The 21,867-nt window shown below is 36.9% G+C and overlaps 1 protein-coding gene across 1 annotated transcript; it reads right to left on the reverse strand.

Moving 5' to 3' along the window:
• Window positions 1-18,067: 18,067 nt before the first annotated feature.
• LOC143552409 ((E)-beta-ocimene synthase, chloroplastic-like) lies at window positions 18,068-20,930 on the reverse strand. The gene is made up of 6 exons (XM_077042643.1): window positions 20,871-20,930; window positions 20,504-20,786; window positions 19,529-20,147; window positions 19,324-19,453; window positions 18,998-19,246; window positions 18,068-18,370 (listed from the first exon to the last, which is right to left on the reverse strand). Exons 1-6 carry the CDS (start codon window positions 20,928-20,930, stop codon window positions 18,068-18,070), a joined length of 1,644 nt encoding a protein of 547 aa, XP_076898758.1.
• Window positions 20,931-21,867: the final 937 nt, after the last annotated feature.

A 21,867-nucleotide genomic window follows, 5' to 3' on the forward strand; every position in this document is an offset into this window, starting at 1 on the left:
AGCAAGTCTGCTGGAAAGAAGCACGAAGTGCATAAGCCAAGCAGTTCAGCTCCAAGAATTGGAGGTCATCCACACAAGGGCAACTTAAGCACAAACACAAGAGCCTTTGTCTCTCAAACAGAGGTTCAAACTGTGGATTGGGATGATCAATTTCAAGAGCTGAATAATCCTCTTAACATGGCAGGCATTGCTTTCACTTCCAACAATGAAGCATCTTCATCTTCAAACACAGTTTCTGATGCATCACCAGTTGACGAGGTAACTCACAATTTATGTTCTCAAGCTTGCATTGATAAGGTTACATATTACAGATATCTTCAAAATGAAGTTTTGAAAGAAAATGCAAAACTTCGAGAGTTAAATGTTGAGTATGTAAAAGCTGACAAGATTTACGTTGAGAATATTAAAACTCATCGTGATGATGTGGCAAATCTGAAACTTAAAATTTTTCAAAAAGAGCATGAATTAATTTATTATAAAAACATAGTTTCACAATTAAAAGATGAAATTGAAGTTCTGAAACTTGACACTTCTGACAAAAGGGAAAAAAGGGAAGAAAGTTGAAAGATTTGAAACATCATCCGAGAAATTGGATGATATAATTGGAGCCCAGAGAAGTACTAAGCTGAAAGCGGGGATAGGAGATGTTATTCAGCGGTACCACCACCTATAAATGATAATTATACAAGCTTGCCTCACTTCAGCTATAATACTTCTCTTGAGGAAGAAATGAAATACGGGGTTGGCAGAATACCAAAACCTGTGACATTTGTTCCTGCTGTTTCTCAAACAACGGCTCTAGTCCTACCATCTGATAAATCTAACATCAATGTGCCTTATTTAGCAGGTGATGTAAATGGTGGTGAATGTGGAAAAGTTAACTTGGGTTGTAAGCTAAAAGGAGAATTAGAACCACATTTTGAATCTTGTGTGAATCTAATCAAATCAATTAACAATCCAGTTTGTAATAAAGTCTGTGAATCCATGTTGGGAAGTTTAAAGTCTAGGTCAAAGCTTGTATTTTGTGAAAGTTCAAGTGATGATAGTTGTAAAAACGATTGCAACGAAAATGAATGTTCTTCTTCTAACTCAGATTGTGAAAATGTTTATGATGAAACAGTAAAAAACCAGGTTGATGAACAGAATAGTCCTAGCTGCTCATCAATTGATCATCATTTTGAGAACTTGAGAAAAGAGAAAACTAGTTTTGAAACTGAAAAACCAAGCACTTCCTGTAAATATGTGCCACGCAAGAAAACCTCATTTTCTCAAAATACACATTTTAACAAGAGTTCTCAACATCATGATCAATTTGATAGTGCCTACTACTATTCTCGACAAAAACCTAGGCATTCAAATCATTTTGTTGCTCAACGTTCATATACTCATGATTATCAAACAGACTGAGATTACAGACGAGTTAACCCACCCACATCAACTTACATGTCACATCACACATATTTCAGTGAACAAGATGTCTATGAATGCAACTAAAGAAAGTGTTGATTTGTATGTGGTAATACGTCTCATCTTGCAAGAACTAGCACAAGCAACAAAGAGATTTACAAAGTAAGTTTGGTCAGACATTTTCAAAGTTTCCTTCTAAAACTAAGGAAATGCCTCACCAAACTCACTCTAATGCCAGTGAGATGGATTTAAAACCCAAAAAATTAAGAAAACAAAGAAACCATTTTGGCTAACCCAAAGAGAAAGGAAAAGGTTAGCAAAGGGTTCTGAAGCTGAAAAGCCAAAGGGCCCCTTCAAATGTTTTTAACAAGAAACACATTGAGAACTTTGTTGTTAAGTCCAAACCAAAACGAAGGCAATCCAGAAATCTTTCCAAAACCGAGGAAACTATAACTCAAGTTCCTCGAGGGATTGCTCTTCTGATTCCGATTCTCCAAAAGATTATATGTTTAAGAATCATAAAATTAAACTAGGTGATTTTCTGTTTAATTTTCCCGAGACAAATACGTCTCGGGAAACCCTCCACTAACTGGTTGTTCGTGTGTGAAGGGTCAGCCAGGAAGGCCTGTCAATAGTATTTGGTACTTGGACAGTAGCTGCACTCGACATATGATAGGAGACGAGTCTTTGCTATTTGATGTCAAACCATTCGATGGCGGGCATGTTTCCTTTGCTGGTGACGTAGGAGGAGAAATCACGAAAAAAGGCAAGGTCTCCAATGGTACTTTGACCTTTGATGAAGTTAATCTTGTGGAAGAACTCAACCACAATCTGCTTAGTGTCTCCCAAATCTGTGATAAGCATTTCTCAACTCTATTTACAGAAAATGAGTGTCTTATTCTTAAACCAGGTTTTAAAGTCCCTGAAGAGTGGATTATGTTGCGTACTCCGAGGCATAATGATGCTTACATTCTAGACATGAGAAGTAATTATTCCATGCGTACTACTTCTTGTTTGATGTCCAAGGCCTCGGAGAACGATTCATCTTTATGGCATCGACGTTTAGGTCATGCCAACTTTAAGAACTTGAACAAGTTAGTTAAAGGTGACTATGTGAGGGGTTTGCTTGTAAAATCCTTTCATTGTGTTGAAAAATGTTTATCTTGCATTGCTTGTAAAATCCTTTCATTGTGTTGAAAAATGTTTATCTTGCTCTAAATGCAAACAGCAAAAACTCCCTCACAGACCCAAGACTGTCAATTCCATAAACACCACTCTCCAACTGTTACATATGGATCTTTTTGGTCCAATCCAACCATTGGCAATAGGTCGAAAAGCCTATTGTCTTGTTACTACTGATAATTACTCGCGTTTCAGTTGGACTTTTCTGCTAGGGCACAAGGACGAGTCAAGTGCATCAGAAGCGACAACGGACATAATTCTGCAACAAGGTGGTCCTTCGTCAATTCAGTGCACCTTACACTCCCGAACAAAATGGGGTGGTTGAAAGACGAAACCGTACTTCGGTTGAAGACGCTAGAACAATGCTGTCATACTCCAAAATTCCATTGATTTTCTGGAGTGAAGCCATCAATGCTGTCTGCTTTACCCAGAACCGTGTGCTTCTGAATAAAAGATTAAACAAGACTCCGTATGAAGTCTTCTATGGAACGAAGCCACGGGTTAACTTCTTCAGAACGTTTGGTTGTCCCTGCACCATACTTCAAACAAATGCCACATCAACTTCCAAGTTTGCTGAGAAGGCGGATGAGTGCTACTTTGTTGGCTATTCTGATGAAAAAAGTACTTATCGTGTCTACAACAAAAAGATCAGAGTAATCTTGGAATCATTCAACATTGATTGGCAAGAATTAAACCCTACTGATGCACACAACGGTCCTGACTGGATGTTTGACTATGAAAGTTTTTTCAAGCAGTTTCGTGGGATGTACGTGACACCTGTTACACCAACGGCTTCCCCTTTCGCTCCTGTTCCCTCTCAACCTGAAGATGACCAGTCAATTTTGATGCGTGCCATATTGAGAGGTCTGGAAGACGTTCAAGTAGCTACACCTGCATCTGTACTTAATGTTCTACCCATGGCTAATCAACCAGCCCCAGTCAATTAAGTGCAGCCCTCTGCAGATTCTACTGAGATGCTAACTGTTGAAGACGCCTCCGATTCAGATACTGATTCGTATGTGTCGGCTGACAATGTGGAAAACGATCAGACAGATTAGGCGGTAAATCCTCCAGAAGGACCTAGTGTGGTGGAGTCTGTTCCCACACATCCCTCAGAAGAAGAAAATCAAGGTCCTACTGAGGAGGCTGGTGCATCAAATGTTCAGGTTGAACCAGCTCAGAATGAAGCTTTTGGCAACACCAACTCAACTTCTGTTCCAGCCATCGTTATGCCATTTTATGACAACCTATGGGAGGGTCCCATTGCTCAAGAACATTTGGTTGATCAAGAAGAAGGTGCAAGTGATCCTCAACCAAATGCTCATATCAATGTGACTACTGTCTTTCATCCCATAGAGAGCTTATCAATCGAGCTTGAAGCAACACCAGTCATGCATGTCGAGCAAATTCCTCAGTTACTGATCCATAGTCGACATCCGACTGAGAATATCATTGGTGATCCGTCTGCTGGCATTCAAACACACAGTACTTCTGGTAACCTTAACATATATCTTTTTCCTTGTTTTATTTCACAGGTTGAGCCCAATGACTATCGTATTGCATTGAGAGAGAATTCTTGGGTCGAAGCCATGCAAGAAGAGCTGTTACAGTTTAAGAAGCTGAATGTTTGGAGGCAAGTGAAGAAACCAGAACATAAGAAACCGATTGGAACGAAATGGGTATTCCGAAATAAGAAAGACGACAAGGGGGTTATCATCAGAAATAAAGCCCGGCTTGTTGTGCAAGGATTTTGGCAACGTGAAGGACTTGATTACGATGAGGTTTATGCACCTGTAGCCAGATTAGAGGCAATTCGTATCTTTCTGGCCTATGCATCGTACATGAACTTCAAAGTATATCAGATGGACGTGAAGACTGCTTTCCTGTACGGGAAGGTAAAAGAGGAAATCTACGTCAGTCAACCTCCAGGTTTTGAAGATCCACATCATCCTGATCATGTGTATCGACTTGACAAGGCACTTTATGGTCTGCACCAAGCACCTCGTGCCTGGTATGCCACACTGGCTGACCATTTGGTGAAGAACGGTTACAAAAGAGGAATTGTTGATCAAACTCTCTTTGTCAAGAAGGTCAAGGGAGATCTGATTCTTGTCCAAGTGTATGTTGATGATATAATCTTCGGGGTCCATGAATGAGAATCTGTGCAAAGAGTTTTCTGAGGTCATGCAACAGCGATTTGAGATGAGTGCTTTGGGAGAAATGACTTTCTTCCTAGGTTTGCAAGTTGAACAAAAGAAGGACGGGACTTTAATTCATCAGGAAAAGTGTGTCCATGTCATTGTTCAGAAGTTCGGATTTAAGGACACATCTGCCTTCATGACACCAATCGCCACGCGACCTATTCTAGCTCCTGATCCATCGGGAAAACCAATCGATCAACACCTATATAGGCCCATGATTGGTTCCCTGATGTATCTCACTACAAGCAGACTGGACATCATGTTCCCTGTTTGTCAGTGTGCCAGATATCAGTCAGATCCAAGAGAATCTCACATGACAGCTGTCAAACGTATTTTCAGATATTTGAAGGGAAGACCACGTTTGGGACTCCGGTATCCAAAGGAGTCCCCCTTCGAACTTCATGCTTACACTGACATTAAGGGGGATGCAATTTAGACTGAAAGTCAACATCGGGAGGATACCAATTCCTAGGAGACCGGTTGATTTCATGGCAGTGCAAGAAGCAAGTCACTGTGTCCACCTCCACAGCAGAAGCCGAGTACATAGCCTCATCCAGTTGCTGCTCACAAGTCATTTGGATCCAGCATCAGCTTCTGGATTACGGTTTGAATTTCTATGATACCATGATCAAATGTGATAATGAGGCTACCATTGCGATCGTTAAAAACCCGGTCCAACACTCAAAGACAAAGCACATTGACATCCGAATACACTTTATTCGTGATGGTTTTGATCGTAAGCTTGTCAACATAAAAAGGGTTCAAACTGATTTTAACTTTGCAGATCTCTTTACAAAAGCCTTTAGTCGTGCCTGATTTTTTTTTTCCGTTGAATCTTTGGGCATGATTTCTTTTGAGTAAATCTTTTGTTTTAAAATTGTAAATATTTTTCAAATATGTCACAATTTTAGAGGGAGAAAATGTGTAAGGCCCCGAACCCCGGGAACCCTACAGTTGGTATTTATACAAAATACTTGTAAAAATACTTAAACTTGAAAACAGTTCATTCCATTAAAAAAACCAATTCAGAGTATATTTCAACGGAAAACATAAATAATAAAATAAGTTCCCAAAACCCGGGAATTAAGCCCAAAACCAATTTAAATGTATTTGATAAAACTTTTAAAAATAAATGTTCAATATTTGAATATTCGGTTCACGTATGCCCTTCACCGTCCAAGTAGCTTCGTGCACGTCCAAGCGGTAAGGCATCCTCCTCCTAACCTGAAACTCACACTAACATGCATACAAAGTCAGCTTGAGCTGAGTGAGTTCAAGTTTTAAATAAATAGCATCAATAATTAATAATCATAATAGTCATTCCATGGATTTTAAAATATAAAAGGGATACATCAATTAGGCCATCATCATCAATAAATAATCATCCTTATATATATACATATATATACATGCATATATATAAACATCTTTATAAGTACATCCCAATATATATATATATATATATATATATATATATATATATATAACATCCAAGTAATAACATTAGGGTCGAGCAAACGTACAACCCAAACACGTAACATCTCATCCAACGTATGCAAACACAAAGTAGGCATACGTAACATCCGTAGTCGATAACGACTACTAACATCGCCAAAATATTGCCCATACAATAATACATACATACATACATATGATAATATCATCTCAAGGCCTACCATATACAAGTAAGCCCATCCAAAATAATTTTAAACATTTCATCAAGCAAAATCGCTTAGGTGTGGATGCTAGCCCAAAATCTTAAAAGAGTAAAAAGGGGCATCATGAACTCACCTGACACAAGACACGTATTCACCACGAGCTAGAGAATCCCTAAGTAATCCCAAAGCTCAAACACCTGTCGGTTTACTTTCAAACATTACTATCGACATCGAAAGGACTCGTTTATCCTATGAGACGTTCTAACATGGTTCGAGTTACCTAAATCCTCGACCTCATAAAACTAAATCACAACAGCCCCCGAGGCCTCACATTCACCAAAACGACCCTTAGGTACTCTGGGGAATAAAGAATTCCCAAATTACCCCCGGAAGCACTAGGTGATACCAATATACGCATTTAAGAGTCGTTTAGGCCGTTAACATCCAACTCAGCCCCGTGTGGACCCAATATGATAAAATCACAGACAACCAGTCCACACGACGCTGCACGAGTCAAATGGGTCGGTAACTCGCAAGTACAATGCACCAACTATTCAATAAAGGAAATTGCGCGTTGTACCGACCCGTTCGAGTAACCGACAACCAATTCAGCCCCATAACTTATAAAAGTGATTTTTCAACAGCCCGTACATCAAACCAAGTTCCCCCGAGCTGAATTGGTCTTTAATCACTTCAACCCTCGCGTTGAACGCATCAAACTACAATTCTAGTCAACCGAACACTAACAATCAAACTACAACTAGTTGACCAATCTAACGAACACCAATGAACATGATTTTTTAGTATGATATACTAGACATACCTAGGAGGATTTTGGTGCAAAAACCTCACTCAAAACAGTCCCGGAAATGCTCAATTGGACAGCCACCCGGTTAGCCTAAAACAAGCCATTAATCGATCAATACGCGTGTTATAACGATCAATTATGGTGTAAAAGACTTGGGGAATCGTAGAACTAACCTTTAATTGATGTTTTATGCTCACACCGTGGCTGGAAAGAAGAAAATCGCAGGGAGGGGGGGGGGCTATGAAGCTGCCGATCGGACTAAAGCAATAGGGTTAGGGTTAGGGTTTTTTTTGTTTATTGTTATAATGTAAAAATGTTTCATCCTAGCCCCTCAAATTTGAAAGATATGGCAACTTGAAAGGAAAGTTAAATGTTTTAACGTGCTGGGATGACGAAAAGGTTTTCGGGAGATGTTGTTAAATCCCGAGAATTATACATACTTTACAAGCTCCGAATCCTTGAACCAAAAATTAACGGGCGTTACAAAATGAGTTAACTTTAACTCACCAAAAAGATTTTAAAATTTACTTAATGAAAAACAAAAATCGAGTCACTTTACTTAACAAAAAGATTTTAATTTTATATAATATTAATTTCATCTTTACTCCTAATTAAGAAAAAATTCAGAAAATTTAAAATGATTTATCCCGTTTAAAGGGAGTCGGATATTTAAATTGTTTAAGAATTTGATCCTAGCGCATGAAAAGAGTAGATCAAAAGGCAACAAGGTCACTCATAGATGTGTAGATAGGCTTGACAAACAAGTAAGTATTGGGTGATATAAACCTAAACTCTTGCCGGTGCTAGTGGTTACACATTTAAGAAGCGGTTGCATGATTTCGTTAAAGTCATATCAATGAAGGATGAAATGTAATTACACATGTCATACACAAGCCTCTCTTTACCTGATCACAGTAGTCTTATGAAAATACGTGTCATTTTAATTTTTATTGAGTCAAGAAAAGAGTCAAGTAAAGCGTCAAGAAAAGCAAAGAAAAGAAAAACAAAAGAGTCAGGAAAGAAAAGAGAAAGAGTCAGTCTTAGGAATTTTTAACTTCTGCTTTATTTCTTCATTTATTTTGACTCAAGTCTTGGACTTTCTACATTTGTAGTCATACAAGATCTGATTGTTAAGGCCCTGAGTCTTCTGCTTTGTTTTATTTTCTTTCTTTTGTTCAAGCCTTGGACTTTCTCTGCGCGATAATATGGTATTATCCGACCTGATTGTTATAGCCTGAACTTCTGCTTTATTTTAATATTTCTAGATTGAGTCAAGTGTACAAAGAGTCAAGTATACAAAATACAAAGTGTCCAAAGTGTTAATAAGTGTACTGTGATCAACTAAGAAAGGTTTAAGTCAAGTTGAGGTGATATGTCAACACAAACTAGCCCCGAGATATGTTGGAATCAGGAACATGTCTAATTAAGTAGGGACCACATAAGTACCGTGCCTAATTAAACCTTAAATGTATCATGTTGATACCAAAACACTTGTCAAGTTAAACAAGTGGACAATATCTACAATCGATGATGAATTTGTGTCACAATAATATCAAAATAGAAACGCAATCTAGGGCTTTGCAAATCAAGATGATTCCAAGTTGTGATCGTTCTTAACGAAATGATGTAAATTAATTCAATATTAACTTTATTTTTAAAATTGTTTTAGTTTTGTTTTGTTTTTGTTTTCTAAAATATTATTTACTTTGGTATTTTAAATATTTTATGTTTTATTTTTATTTTTAATTTAAATTTTATTTTTATTTTTAATTTAATTTAATTTTTTATTTATTTTATTTTATTTTATTTTGTTTTGTTAAAGAGATCGTTCTTGCAAACTTCAACAGTTACGATCGAAAAAAGAAAATTAAGAAAAATAAACAAGTGTTTGGATTCGGTCGGTAAATGTTTTTCGAATTTTAATGTGTAAATATTTTTAAAGACCAAGGACGGAGAGTGTATTTTCGATGAATACTCGTGATGTTTTGACCTTATCGCGAGATAGACTGACCCTATATATATTGGCAACACAAAATATCTTGCACTGTTCACCAAACTTTTCATCTTCTTACTCTCTCACTTTATCTCTCTTACTTTCCTCTCAAAACCCTAACTTTTCTTCAAATCCTTGAAGATCTGGCCCTCGTAATCACTTTTGATCATGAATCCGGAACCCACACCCATGGTATAACATCACAAACACCTTCAATTGTCTGTTCATCTTTGTTTTTGGGTTCTTGTGGATCTAGACAGTGATTCAGATGAATCGTCGGCTAGATCTAAGTTCAGATCTTCAATAGTGTTGTTGTTATCATGTTTATCAACTGTTATTAGGCCTCTAGATCTTGTTTATCATCATTATATCTTAGTTTTAGGCTTGATTTGTAAAGTTTGTAGATCCAGGGTTCGTTCGTATGTATTGGGGTCCAATTGACCAAGTAAACTAAGGGGGTTTTAGCTCAAAACTTCCAGATCAGCAATTCGGGTCTGGGCGACCTCGTGGGAAGGCAAAAAGATCAAAAAGGCGGCTAAGTAATTTTTTCGCATAGAAAGGGGTTTCGCTTCGCATTGAAATGCGTTTCTGTTTCGCTTCGCTTGGACATGCGAAGCGAAATGCATTTATGTTTCGCTTTGCGTGGACATGCGAAGCGAAATACATTTCTGTTTCGCTTCGCCTAGACATGCGAAGCGAGATACATTTCTGTTTCGCTTCGCCTGAACATGCGAAGCGGGATACATTTCTGTTTCGCTTCGCATCCCATGCGAAGCGAATTGAAGGCCATGCGAAATTTTCATACTTAGCAAAATTTTCAAGTTTTGGGACTGAAGCTACTGGACTATTTGGACATATATGAACTGTTTGGACTTTGGACTGTTTTGGACATACAAAGACAATATACTTTGGACTTTTTAACTTATTAATAGACTAAAATCAACTTTTTAACTTATTAAACAAAAATGTATATAACTAATTAACTATATGTAATTAATTTAGTTAAATACCTTGTGTATACTTAAGCATCTGTATATAACTTATCTTGTTTAATTTTGTTTAATGATGATTCTCATGATCTTAATGGATTATTTCAGGGTCATAATCTATATTGTGCTCTCGGAGAACCAAAAGACAAAGCAGACAAGGTGTTTACTTCCATGGTCAAGGGGCTCAAGCTGTCACCCCTTGAGTATGCCATCACTGTTAACCCGGCCATCTACACCAAATGGGTTACAGAGTTATGGGCTTTTGCATCACCATCTGATGATGCTCTATCGATCAAGACAAAGGTTGTTGGGAAGGAGTTGATTATTATAGAAGGAGATATCAGGCGTGCACTAAAGATCAAAGACGAGCCTGATTATGTGTATGAGAAGGGAGACAGAGCAAAGTTGGTTGAGTTTGTGACGAATATGGGTTACGATATAGAATGGAAGGGCCTAGAGAAGAAACATCTACCGCCTTACTGGAGATTTCTCTTCCACATAGTAATTCACTGTTTTGCAGACATACGAGGTGGTTTTGATAGCATGTGGATAGACTGGGTACGGATTATGTTTGCACTAACGACTCGGGAGAAGTTTCAACTATTTCCGAAGATTGTTCCTATGCATGATGGCAAATGCGAAGAATGAGTCAACGTGGCTCATGTATCCCAGATTCGTACAGATGTTGCTTGATGATATGATTCCCGATGCACCTAAGCCACCTCATAAGAATGCAAAGGGTAAGAAGTCACTGCCCGAGCCTTACCATGTGAATGAAATCAGGGAGTCGATCTTTGGTGTTTTGTTGAGTACCAAGGGCAAAGGTCACCAGTATCAAGAACCGAGGTCTGGACCGAAATTTGGTTTGTTTGAGGAAACCGAGCCTGCTGGGGATGAGGCTGAGCAAGAAAATGGGGAGATTAGAGCATCTGAGTCTGAGGTTGAAGCTGAACAAGATTCATTTGATGAACTGCCTAAAGACCGAACCAAGGCCAAACATGACTTGAAACGGAAGGTAGCCGACAAGCCTTCTGTTGGTGGTTCTTCTGGAAAAGGCAAAGCTGTTGAGGAGGAGGAAGAGCAAGAAGAGCAGCAGCCCTTGAAGCGGTTGAAGAGGCTTGGAGACTCCAAGAAGTCCTTCAAGCTCGTCGTCAAGCTTTCCACAGAAGGTAAACCTGCCTCTAAACCTGACCCACAAGTAGTTTCACCGGAAGCCTTAGCCAAAGCCCTTAAAGACCTAGATGTGGCTAAGATTAAAAGACCTAGATGTGGCTAAGATTAGGATACCTGTTTACAAGAAACCCAAAACCAGAAAGAAATCCAAAGCCAAACCAACCAAAACCATGCTCCATGAATCACCCGACTCCTCACCTAAACCTTCACCCAAAGACCAACCGATCTCAACTTTCCTACCACAAATACCACCTTCACCACCTAAAGACCAACCACAAACAACCACACCACCTCCACAACAACCTCAAATTACAACACCACCCGAACAACCAACCAAAACCGAAGCCTTGACCACCTCACCATTCACATCACTCGTCTTCAGCTCACCCATCAAATCAACAAGCTTATGGACACAAACTTTCATTTCCTGCCCACCAACACAACCTCAACCATCAACCATAGAACCCAGACCTTTACACACATATATTCTCAACACTAACCACCTCAACAACATTACCACTACCTACCCAATCCATCACAATGCCATTCCAAACAACTTCACCACTCATTCTCTCTGACACACCACCAACCACTATCCTATCCCCAAAACTCATTGCCCGAGGAAAGTTTGTGACGCCTCCAGTATACGCTGATCCTATCCTCGATAGGATCATCGCCCTGGAGGAATCAAACACTAAGAAGGCTGAGCGGGAGTTGATATTGCTCGAGTATGTTAAAAGTCAGAAGAAGAAAGAGCGTGAGGACGCCATAGAAAATACAAAGTTGGTGTCAAGGGTTCAAACCTTAGAAGAACAGAAGGAGTTGAATGATGCTCTAATTGAAAGCCAATGACTCCTGATCAATCAACTCCAAACTTGCATTCAGAATCAACAAAAACTTCTCAACAATGAAGTGTTAGCGTATGCCAATCAACGAGCTGAGTACAAGAAAGTGTCTGATAGGGTTGAAATACTTGAAAAGAACTTGCCAGCTGCTGATGATCTTGAAGAACGTTTGAACAGGATGATTGAGGATGCCACAATCAAATGGGACATTGCTAACGAAGCAACAACCTCTAGAGTCTCGATGTTGGAAGGACAGTTAGCCTCCTCAGCTTCTCTCAGTACACTTATTGCAGAAAATACTCAGTTTCGAACCGAGATACAAGACATTCAAGCAAAGATCAAGGAGTATGACCGTCTGAATGAACTACAGTTGAAGACGAATGAAGAGTTTGTGAGAAAATATCAAGCTGCCTCAAATATGATGGGAATGAGGGATGACGATTTTCACAATTTAGAGGACAGACATGATGTTGTTTTCAAGAGTTGGAGAAGGTCAGGTGAGACTTCTCAGTTGGGTGGAACTACTGAAGGTCCTAGTGTGGCCTTGAGAGGAGCTCAGGTTGTTGGTTCGAAAAGCGAGGCAACTGTTGGTCGGATTGTACAACAAGTTGGCCAAGCCGGAAGCGGTGTAGGTACCAACTTGGGTCCTAAACAAACAGTACAACCTCAGGTCCAAGCTGGTGGTAATGATGGTGGAAATGAAGGTGATGATGAGGAAGAAAGTGATGATGATGATTACGAAGAAGATGATGACATGGACGACAATGTCCACGATAGTTTTGATGAAGATGATGATAACAATGATGGAGGTGACGGTGGAGACGGAGGGGCCAGTGCAGTAGGAGGTGAAGGTGGAGGTAACACTCAATCACTTCACATACTCAAGAACATGTTCAAGATCCTGCTGCACACGACTCGGCAAGCAAAGTCAGGGAAGCTGACTCGAGGATTCAAAGTATATATAAAGAGTTGTTTGATGATGCTGGTGATTTTGCAGGAATGATGGATGCTTTTATTGAAGCCGGGAAAACTCTCGAACAGGTTCAATTACATGTGGAGGAGGCAATAGAAGATGATTATATCAACTACTCGCCAAATCCAAACATTCCACCTGCTCAAGATCAAGCTTCTACTGCACCTGCTAGTAATCCAGTCTTTGATCCAGCCGCCGAATTGGCACACGCCACACCAAAGAAGAAAAGAAGGACCCACATTGTGTCAAGTCGTGCCAGTACCCGCTCCCTCAACTACCCCTATCACGATGTTTCGTTGATCGTGTATACAAAGTACAACAGGGAGAACAGTTGCTAGGCTATAAGAAGGTTTAGCGAAGATCTCATCTACCTCAACCATCACGAGCTGAATTCGTTGCCTGAACTCAACATCAACTATCTGAGAAAAGCTCTAGGTCGAGGAGAATATGATGATTGATTGGAAGGCTGGGTCACCACACATTTACATCATCAATCGAAAGTCGGCTACAAGGACTTTGAAGTGAATAAGGGTCGAAAGTACAAGAACCCGAAAGAAATCGATCCAGCCACCGGAGATCCGCGAACCATGTGGAGGTATAGGGAACCAAAGGACTGTCACATCATTTATCATGGTGAGCCATATATTTCTAACACTCTCCGAGACTTCATTGGTTGGGAATTCGATAACAAGACAGGTGAGGCCGTCATCCATTGCCGGAACATGCACGAGATTGTGTGTTTGACGAGCACGAGCTTATTGGATTGCACATGGAGGATGTGTTGAAGCTCTACAACTCACCGTTGCGAACCGTCGATGATATTGGTCGTCAAAACACCAACCGGATAGTTGAAGCCTTCAACAAGTTCATCAGAAGACTTGTTGAACTTCCACTGTCCGAGGACGATTGCTTGGTGTACGACACCGATGGGTTCCAATACTAAAGACTAGAGGGAGATTGTTAGGTCCCGTTTTGTATATTTAGTCTTTTGTATTGGTTTGTTTATGTATTTGGGCTTATGAGCCATTTTGTATGTTTGGGCCCAAGGCCATGTAAACTAGCCCATTGGGCCATTGGAAATAAAATGAAGCTTCTCATGCATGCTTCTTATAAATAGGAAAGCATATAATGAGAAACACACTCTTGAACCCTTAATCCTTTTGCCAAATCTTCTATCCTTCTCTTTTGTTCTCTTTCTCTCTCTCTCACTCTCACTCTCACTCTCACTCTCACTCTCACTCTCACTCTCACTCTCACTCTCACTCATCTGAAAATAACACTCAAGATCCGAGATTAAAGGTGATTCGGTGTGATTTCCGCTAGCACCGGGTTTGGTTGATCCAAGAATTGTTGTTAGATCCACCCGCGTTGGGACCTACAGATAAAAATGTTAAATTTTAAACTTAAATACTTAGATTTGTAAATGTTTCATATATAAACTGTTAAAAGTAAACTAATTTCTTTTTAAACCACTTTTATCTAATCTTAAGTTCGAGCATTGGTATATTTGTTTTTATTAATCCCAACTATTATCTTTTGGTTGTTGTCAATCCCAACTAACGAATTGGTTGCTGACGGTCCTATGCTTTAACGTATATGTGTTGACATGATACCATTTAGTGTTTTGAAAATCGATGCATCGTCTAAATGGTTATCAAAATTTGCAACCTGAAGTTTACGTGATTTCTGGCTAGGATAATAAGATAGCAAACACATTATTATATACTATTTTGATAAATTCGATGATCTTAATTCCCATTTTAGTAATGATTATTGGAATAAGAGTTAAAACTACAAGTGTCGAATGTTGTTACAATATATATATATATATATATATATGTGTGTGTGTGTGTGCGCGCGCGCGCACGCTTTTATCAAAGACGATGAACAAACGTCTGCGGTTGGTTGCAAATCCAATAATTATAAGAGCTAAGGTTTATATTTGTATGTTGGAACATGTGTTTGTACATGATGTAAAATTAGTTCACATCATGCCAATAAGTTATAATACTTCCTTCTTATTACAATTGGTTTTTGGTCAGAAACCAAGTACTTTCCATCGATTGTTTAAAAAAGTAAGGTATATGTTGAAATTACTCCATCACAATGAACAAAGATGGGACCTCAAAGAAGGATGTGATTATATATTATACTTGAACGGATAGTAATCTTGTTATAGCCATTCGTTTAGGGCTAAATTGATTGATTTTTTCAATATTCCCAACATGAGGGAGGAGATAATAAGCAGTTGGAGAATTAAAAAAAATGTTGAAATGAATTATCATTATGTTATATTGATCCTCAAACTAAAAAGTTCAAACGATAATTCATTTAATAGAATATGCAAATTAATTACTAGATGCATTCGCTAACCTAAATAAAGTGACTAGCCAAGTCACACATACCAACTACTAGTGCTCCAACTAAGATTAGTGCACTGGAAGGACATCATACATTGGTGATGAGTCTATAGCACGCTTCAAGCGTGTTAGACTATTCGGTTCTTAGAATAAAAATCTTCGTAAGGAGCAAGTAATGAAAATGGTTAAGTCGGGATTTGTAAAGGGTCTCTCGAGGAGACATTAGACGTGATGGTTCAAGAAGAACCTAAGGCACCTAAATAAAGAGATCTCAGTAATTATATAAATATAAGTATATGGAATCGAAACAAATCGACGTCGATGACAAATTTTTATATAAAATAGCTCTTGAAAGAATGAAAATAATGAGGATCATGAACTAAAATATGCTAATAAATGAGATATGAAATGATTAGCCAAAATGAAAAGATGAAAATGATACAAAATTGAATTCTCTCACGAATTTATTAGTTTTTAGACAAGTGGCTCATACAACTAAATATTGTATTGGTGGCACAAAGATGTGGAGATATATTCTCTAGTGATGGATGCAACAATGGAATTTAATCTGGTAATACAAGAGAGAATTGATATTCGTCTAATAAATATTATGATAATAAAATTTATCATTGAAGGATTTAAATTGTCAAAATCATATGAAATAAGTTCTCTAGAACGATATGATTGCAATATATGAATTCGAGGTTTAGTGCATGAAACAACTTAAGGATATAATTCCTATGTATCAATAAGCATATGATGATATTTAATAAACCATGTACAAGAATGGTACAATAAAATGATTCTTATATAATTATGGATAACATATTTGAATATGATATAGAAAATGATGTAGTAAATAGATACCAAACTATTGAAGAGTAAATTTGTATACATGATTGGTCAGCATGAAAGAAACTCTATGACAGATTGTAAAATCTCTTGAATGGTATATTATATACATAAGTAGTCAATTAACATGAAAAGAAATCCATGACAAATTAGACGTGCATGAAGCATTTAAACTAAAATTTCTAGAAATTTATTATATGAAATGAAAATGTTCCATATATGGATTACAAAAGTCGAGTAAAAAATGATATAATCAACTCGGTGATATCTCATTGAAAAGAGGTATGAATATGATATAATCAATCCATGTGTTGAATATTTTAATATTAAATCAACAATACCATGCGATGATTGCACTGTATCTTATAAAGAGATGGTATGCGGGTCGAGCATTTAAGTAATGATATTTTTGTATCAAGCAAATTTTATCTAGAAGATGTTGAAACATTTTAATATAGATAAAGTTCATCTCATATAGAACAAATTATTCTTATTATCAATAGAAATTCTTAGTCAAGAAGTACTATAAATTATCGCAATTGATGCAATATTTTTTGTTATTTATGCACAACTATGTGTATTATTTATTTATATTTATTGACAAGATATAATTTGTTTAGGTGAAGAGACATCGAAATGAGTTAAACATAATACTTTGATATATGCAAGGTATGAAAGATATAAGTTTATATTTTACTAACCCGCTAAAAAGGTTTGGTTAGTCGTATTGATGCAGAGAATATAATATAGCAAAGTCGTGGATCTCATATCACTTATTTACAAGATGAGACATCACAAGTCGTACATGAAGATAGTACAATGTTGCTCAAAATAAGAAAATTTACAATACAAGATCAAGCGATAAATTGTTAACTACAAAAGGCTTAGTCAAACTTTAGCAGAATATCAAAACCCATCATTTAAAGGATGCATAAATGAGGGGGAGTATTATACGCGCTGTACTTTTTTTCCCTTATTTATGATTTTGTCCCAATGAGTTTTCCCAGCAAGGTTTTTAATGAGGCAATATTACCAAGCGTATTCCATCATGTGGATAGTCAAGGGGGAGTGCTATGAACCATTATTTATTAGTGTAACTCTCCACGTGCATAACCACCATCTATTCATTATCCTTATATTAATGTAAATGTTCTTATAAATAAAGGCATCTTATATTTGGTTATACACATCAATAACAATCAATCTTCTTTCCCTTTATCATCTCTATATGTATATGTATCTTGCTAATAGGTCGTTTTCATAACAGAAAAGTATTCCTTAATTGAACTTGTGAGAGAATAGATAGTAATTTTTAATGTAATTATATGGATATAAACAGAAAATAGACTAAGAATGCTTTCAATCATGTTAGGTTTAGGTTATTGAGTTAAGTATAGATACTAGGCTACTTTAGTTTAGGTGTCAAATTTATGATTCGGTTTATATATAATAAAGAAAGAGTTAAATTCGGTTGTTGCATCAAACCCATGCTGTGTTTCTTGATTGTCGATTTGAGCCATTATCCAACACATTCATTCGGTGTATTTCTTCTGAAAATTTTACCACCAAATTTGACTTCTATTAAATATCAATCACCCACAAAAGCATATTGCTAAACTTATCTATCTATACTTTATGCCCAATGGGCTCAATAATCACGGAAACCACCCGCTCTTTGGCTCGGGCATCAGGAGCTCCATGTCCATCACCTTGATGGTACGTATAACGTGAAATTCGAGCTAGATTAATTGCCATATCAATGAATGGATTCGGCAATTCTTGGAAACAAGCTAAGTGGACTTTGATTAGTTTCCTCCATGCTTCATCAATTAAAGTCGTTATATATGCATGAGCAACAGCCTCACAAACACCAACCTCGTGCATGTAACATGATATTGCATTTACACTTTTACCACTTTCTATCTCATCCTACATCAAACAAAACACAAAGTTACAACTAAATAGAATCATTAAAATAAAACGAAAAATTGGAAATAAATAATTCCACATTTTGTGTATTGGCTGACAATAATCTCATATTTAAAAATCGCTAGCAATGGTCCCACTTTTTAACTATTTTTGTCTCACTGGTCATCCGTTAAAAAATGCTTAACGTCGTTATGTTTTTTCTCTAGTTTCAAACCGATGTTTTAAGGCTTTTGATCGGAAGAACGATATGAGTCGACTGATGTAAAACTTATTTCGAAACGGTGATTCAAATAGCTTGATTTTTGTTAATTGGAAATTCAAGCACCCGAATTGAAACATTGTTTCGTCGTTTGGATTACCATTTCGAGATAAGTTTTACATTGGTCGACTCGTATCCTTCTTCCGATCAAAAGCCCTAAAACATTGGTTTGAAACTGGGGAAAAAACATAACGACGTTAAGTATTTTTTAACGGAGGACCAGTGAGACAAAAATAGTTAACAGGTGGGACCACTGCTAGTGATTTTTAAAGGTGAGATTATTATCGGTCAATACACAAAAGGTGAGACTATTTATTTCCAATTTTCCAAATGAAAACAATGAAAATATGATAAATTGTGAAGCATACAGTTAAAGTAGCCAAATCATTATAAAGTCGAAAAACCATCGATGACCATTTCATAAGATCATGATACTTCTCCAAGGGCTCGGCAATTTCATTCTTGATTTCTTGGTTGATTAAAAAGTATCTATGAGTAAGTATAACCACTCCTGAAACCGACTGCCATGCATTATCAAGATAGTCTTGAAGTGTTGGAATGCATTTGCGGTGATTCCACTTTGCTTCCACAAGGAACGCTTCCAATAATTCTCCCCACTTCAACCAGACAATAAAAAATATGTCTTTAGATTGTCTATTAAAGTAGTATAAGAATCTCAATGCAATATACTAACCACTTTTACAAGGATTGGTGTGATGTTTTCACCTGGTGCATATGAACCCATTTCAGTAATAGTATTAAAAAGAGCTCCAAAGCCTATTTGTAAATACTTGGGCATATGATCTGTTGCATTAATATCCCACCTAAAAAGTTGGAAGTTACACAATCAAAAATTTGAACCAAAGAGACGATATAATTTACAATTCAAAATTGCATACCTCTTGACAGCATCAGTAAAGACATCCAGTTCATCTAGAGAACCATAAACATCATAGATATCATCAATGACGGTAATTAGGGTACCAACCTTCGTTAGTCCGACACGACAAGAATGATATTCTGGTTCAAAAACCATTCCCACTGTCCAAAAGAAGCACTCCACGAGTCGATCCCTAACGAAGCATAACTTTTGTGCCAGGCCTATATTTTTCCACCAACTACAACATATATAAAGGGAGAAACCATTATTATTTAAATATATGCCTATTTTTATATTTGAGAATTGAATCATGTTGAAATCTAATGTTGCAAGCTCTCGCAGAAGAAAATTCACATCTTGTCGTTTATGGCATGCATCAATGTAATCCCTTGCTTGCAATCTAAGCATGCTTTGATACAAAGGGAATTCCAATGGGTGGTTTATGTCTCCTAGGGCTTCATTTTCTTGATCCTTAAGTTTCAACAAATGTTCCATTGCAAATAACCTGGCCTCATACAAATCACTTTCTTCCATAAACGCAAGATATGAAGCTTCATATAGACTTAGCAAGCCCTTGACATCTGTCTGTAGAGATTCAATAAAACCACCGTTTTTGTCCTTGAATCTCCTAAGAAAATCTACATATTCAAATATTGCAATCGGATCGTGAGTTAGTTGAAGTGAGTATATATACATAAATTGAATATTATCCTAGCACCAATGGTGAATAGTTCTAAAGAAATATCTTGTTGTAATGTCCGAACTAACAAATCTAGGGACTCAACGTTGTTCAATTTTACATATTGTATATATATATTTGCTTCCTAAGTACATACATGTAATTATTTGATTTGATAAAATCACGTGCTTATATAGAAATTATAAATATATATAGATTCATAACGCCGCGGTCAATTTGAATTTTCCATTTCAGATTTTCTTATGAGCATATTCTTATTGACTTCTAAATTAAAGAAAAAAAATAAAGAACCACCTTCGGACACATTATAACCATATTGTCTTAGAATCCTGAATTTAAGAGATGCCTCATGCAGACTATCATCTCTTTTTTCAAGCCCAACACTCCTTCCATATGTTAATGCGATTACGTCTAGTAATCTCCTTATATCGTTTTGAAACCGATAGCCAAGACCCAACCTCTCAATATGGTCTATGTGTTCAAGCAATTCCAAGGCACTGAAACAGCCATTTTCAAAATCAACATTCAGCACCTTTACTTTCTTCTCTAGCTCCTTCAGCTTCTCCTTCAAATTGATCTACGGTCCGACAATAAAACTATTATATGCGCAACAACTTAACATAAAGGGAATAAAATTACTTCAAAACAGATGTTATGTTACCGGGGAATTATCGTCTAAGACCTGGATAAAGTCATGACTCCAGATAGTTGGCTGGTACATGGCTACCATTTGATTCTACAATTTGTACACTGTTTCAACTTTCGATTTAATTGTTTGACGTATAATTTTTTAATCCACCTCTCATGATATTTATAGGAGGCTTCAACTTTCGTTCAAGCAATTTCAACGTGACATATTAACTTACTGTCAAGGGTTTGTCAATAATTTGTCACCTGTCAATTCATCACAAGTACGCATGAGGTTCACGAGCAACAGAGACAAAATTAGATGGGGCTTGGGACCTTAGGCTATATATAGCGTGTGTGTTTTTTTCCTTTTCCAAAATGGGATTGGGGAGGAAAGTATTTACTAAAAAGGGAAATGAGGATTTTGAAAAGTATTATCAAATTAAAATTAGGTGTTTTTGGGTAAAGTTACTTTTCTCACCCCAAATTTTATTTGATAAAGATAATTTATATTAAACTTTTTTAATTCATTCAAATAAGATAGGAAAAAGATAAATTAAAAATTATAAAACTTATTACTTTTCAGCTTTTTTATATATGTATTTTTTTTATCATTTTTTTTAAAATAATTCAAGAAAATGTTTTTAGAAAAATCTGCACAAAATAGCAAAAAGAAAAAAAAAGGTTTTAAATTGGAATGGTGCTTAACATTAAAATAACAATGCACACAGAAGACATTAACACATTAACATATGTTATTTAAAAAGGTTAGCAAACCGAGTTGTAATTTTTTTCTTCACAACATATCGGTAATTTTTGTTGAACACAAACAACCAGCGTGCTTTTTTCTTGTAAGTTATACGAGTATCATTATTGTATAGGTACCGGTTCTGTGATAAATCAAAGCGTTTCCAACTGATCGGTACCTGCGTTTGTTTTTATGATTTTTGTAGTTATGTTTAATCTTTTTTCTAGATATTCCAGGATAGATTTTGTTTAAAAGAAGTTGTTTTTAATATTATATATATTTT

This window comes from Bidens hawaiensis, unplaced genomic scaffold (genome assembly GCF_021521415.1).
Source record: "Bidens hawaiensis isolate Kalapana, Puna unplaced genomic scaffold, B.hawaiensis_p1.1 tig00016868_1, whole genome shotgun sequence".
In the NCBI taxonomy this organism is placed as follows: Eukaryota; Viridiplantae; Streptophyta; class Magnoliopsida; order Asterales; family Asteraceae; genus Bidens; species Bidens hawaiensis.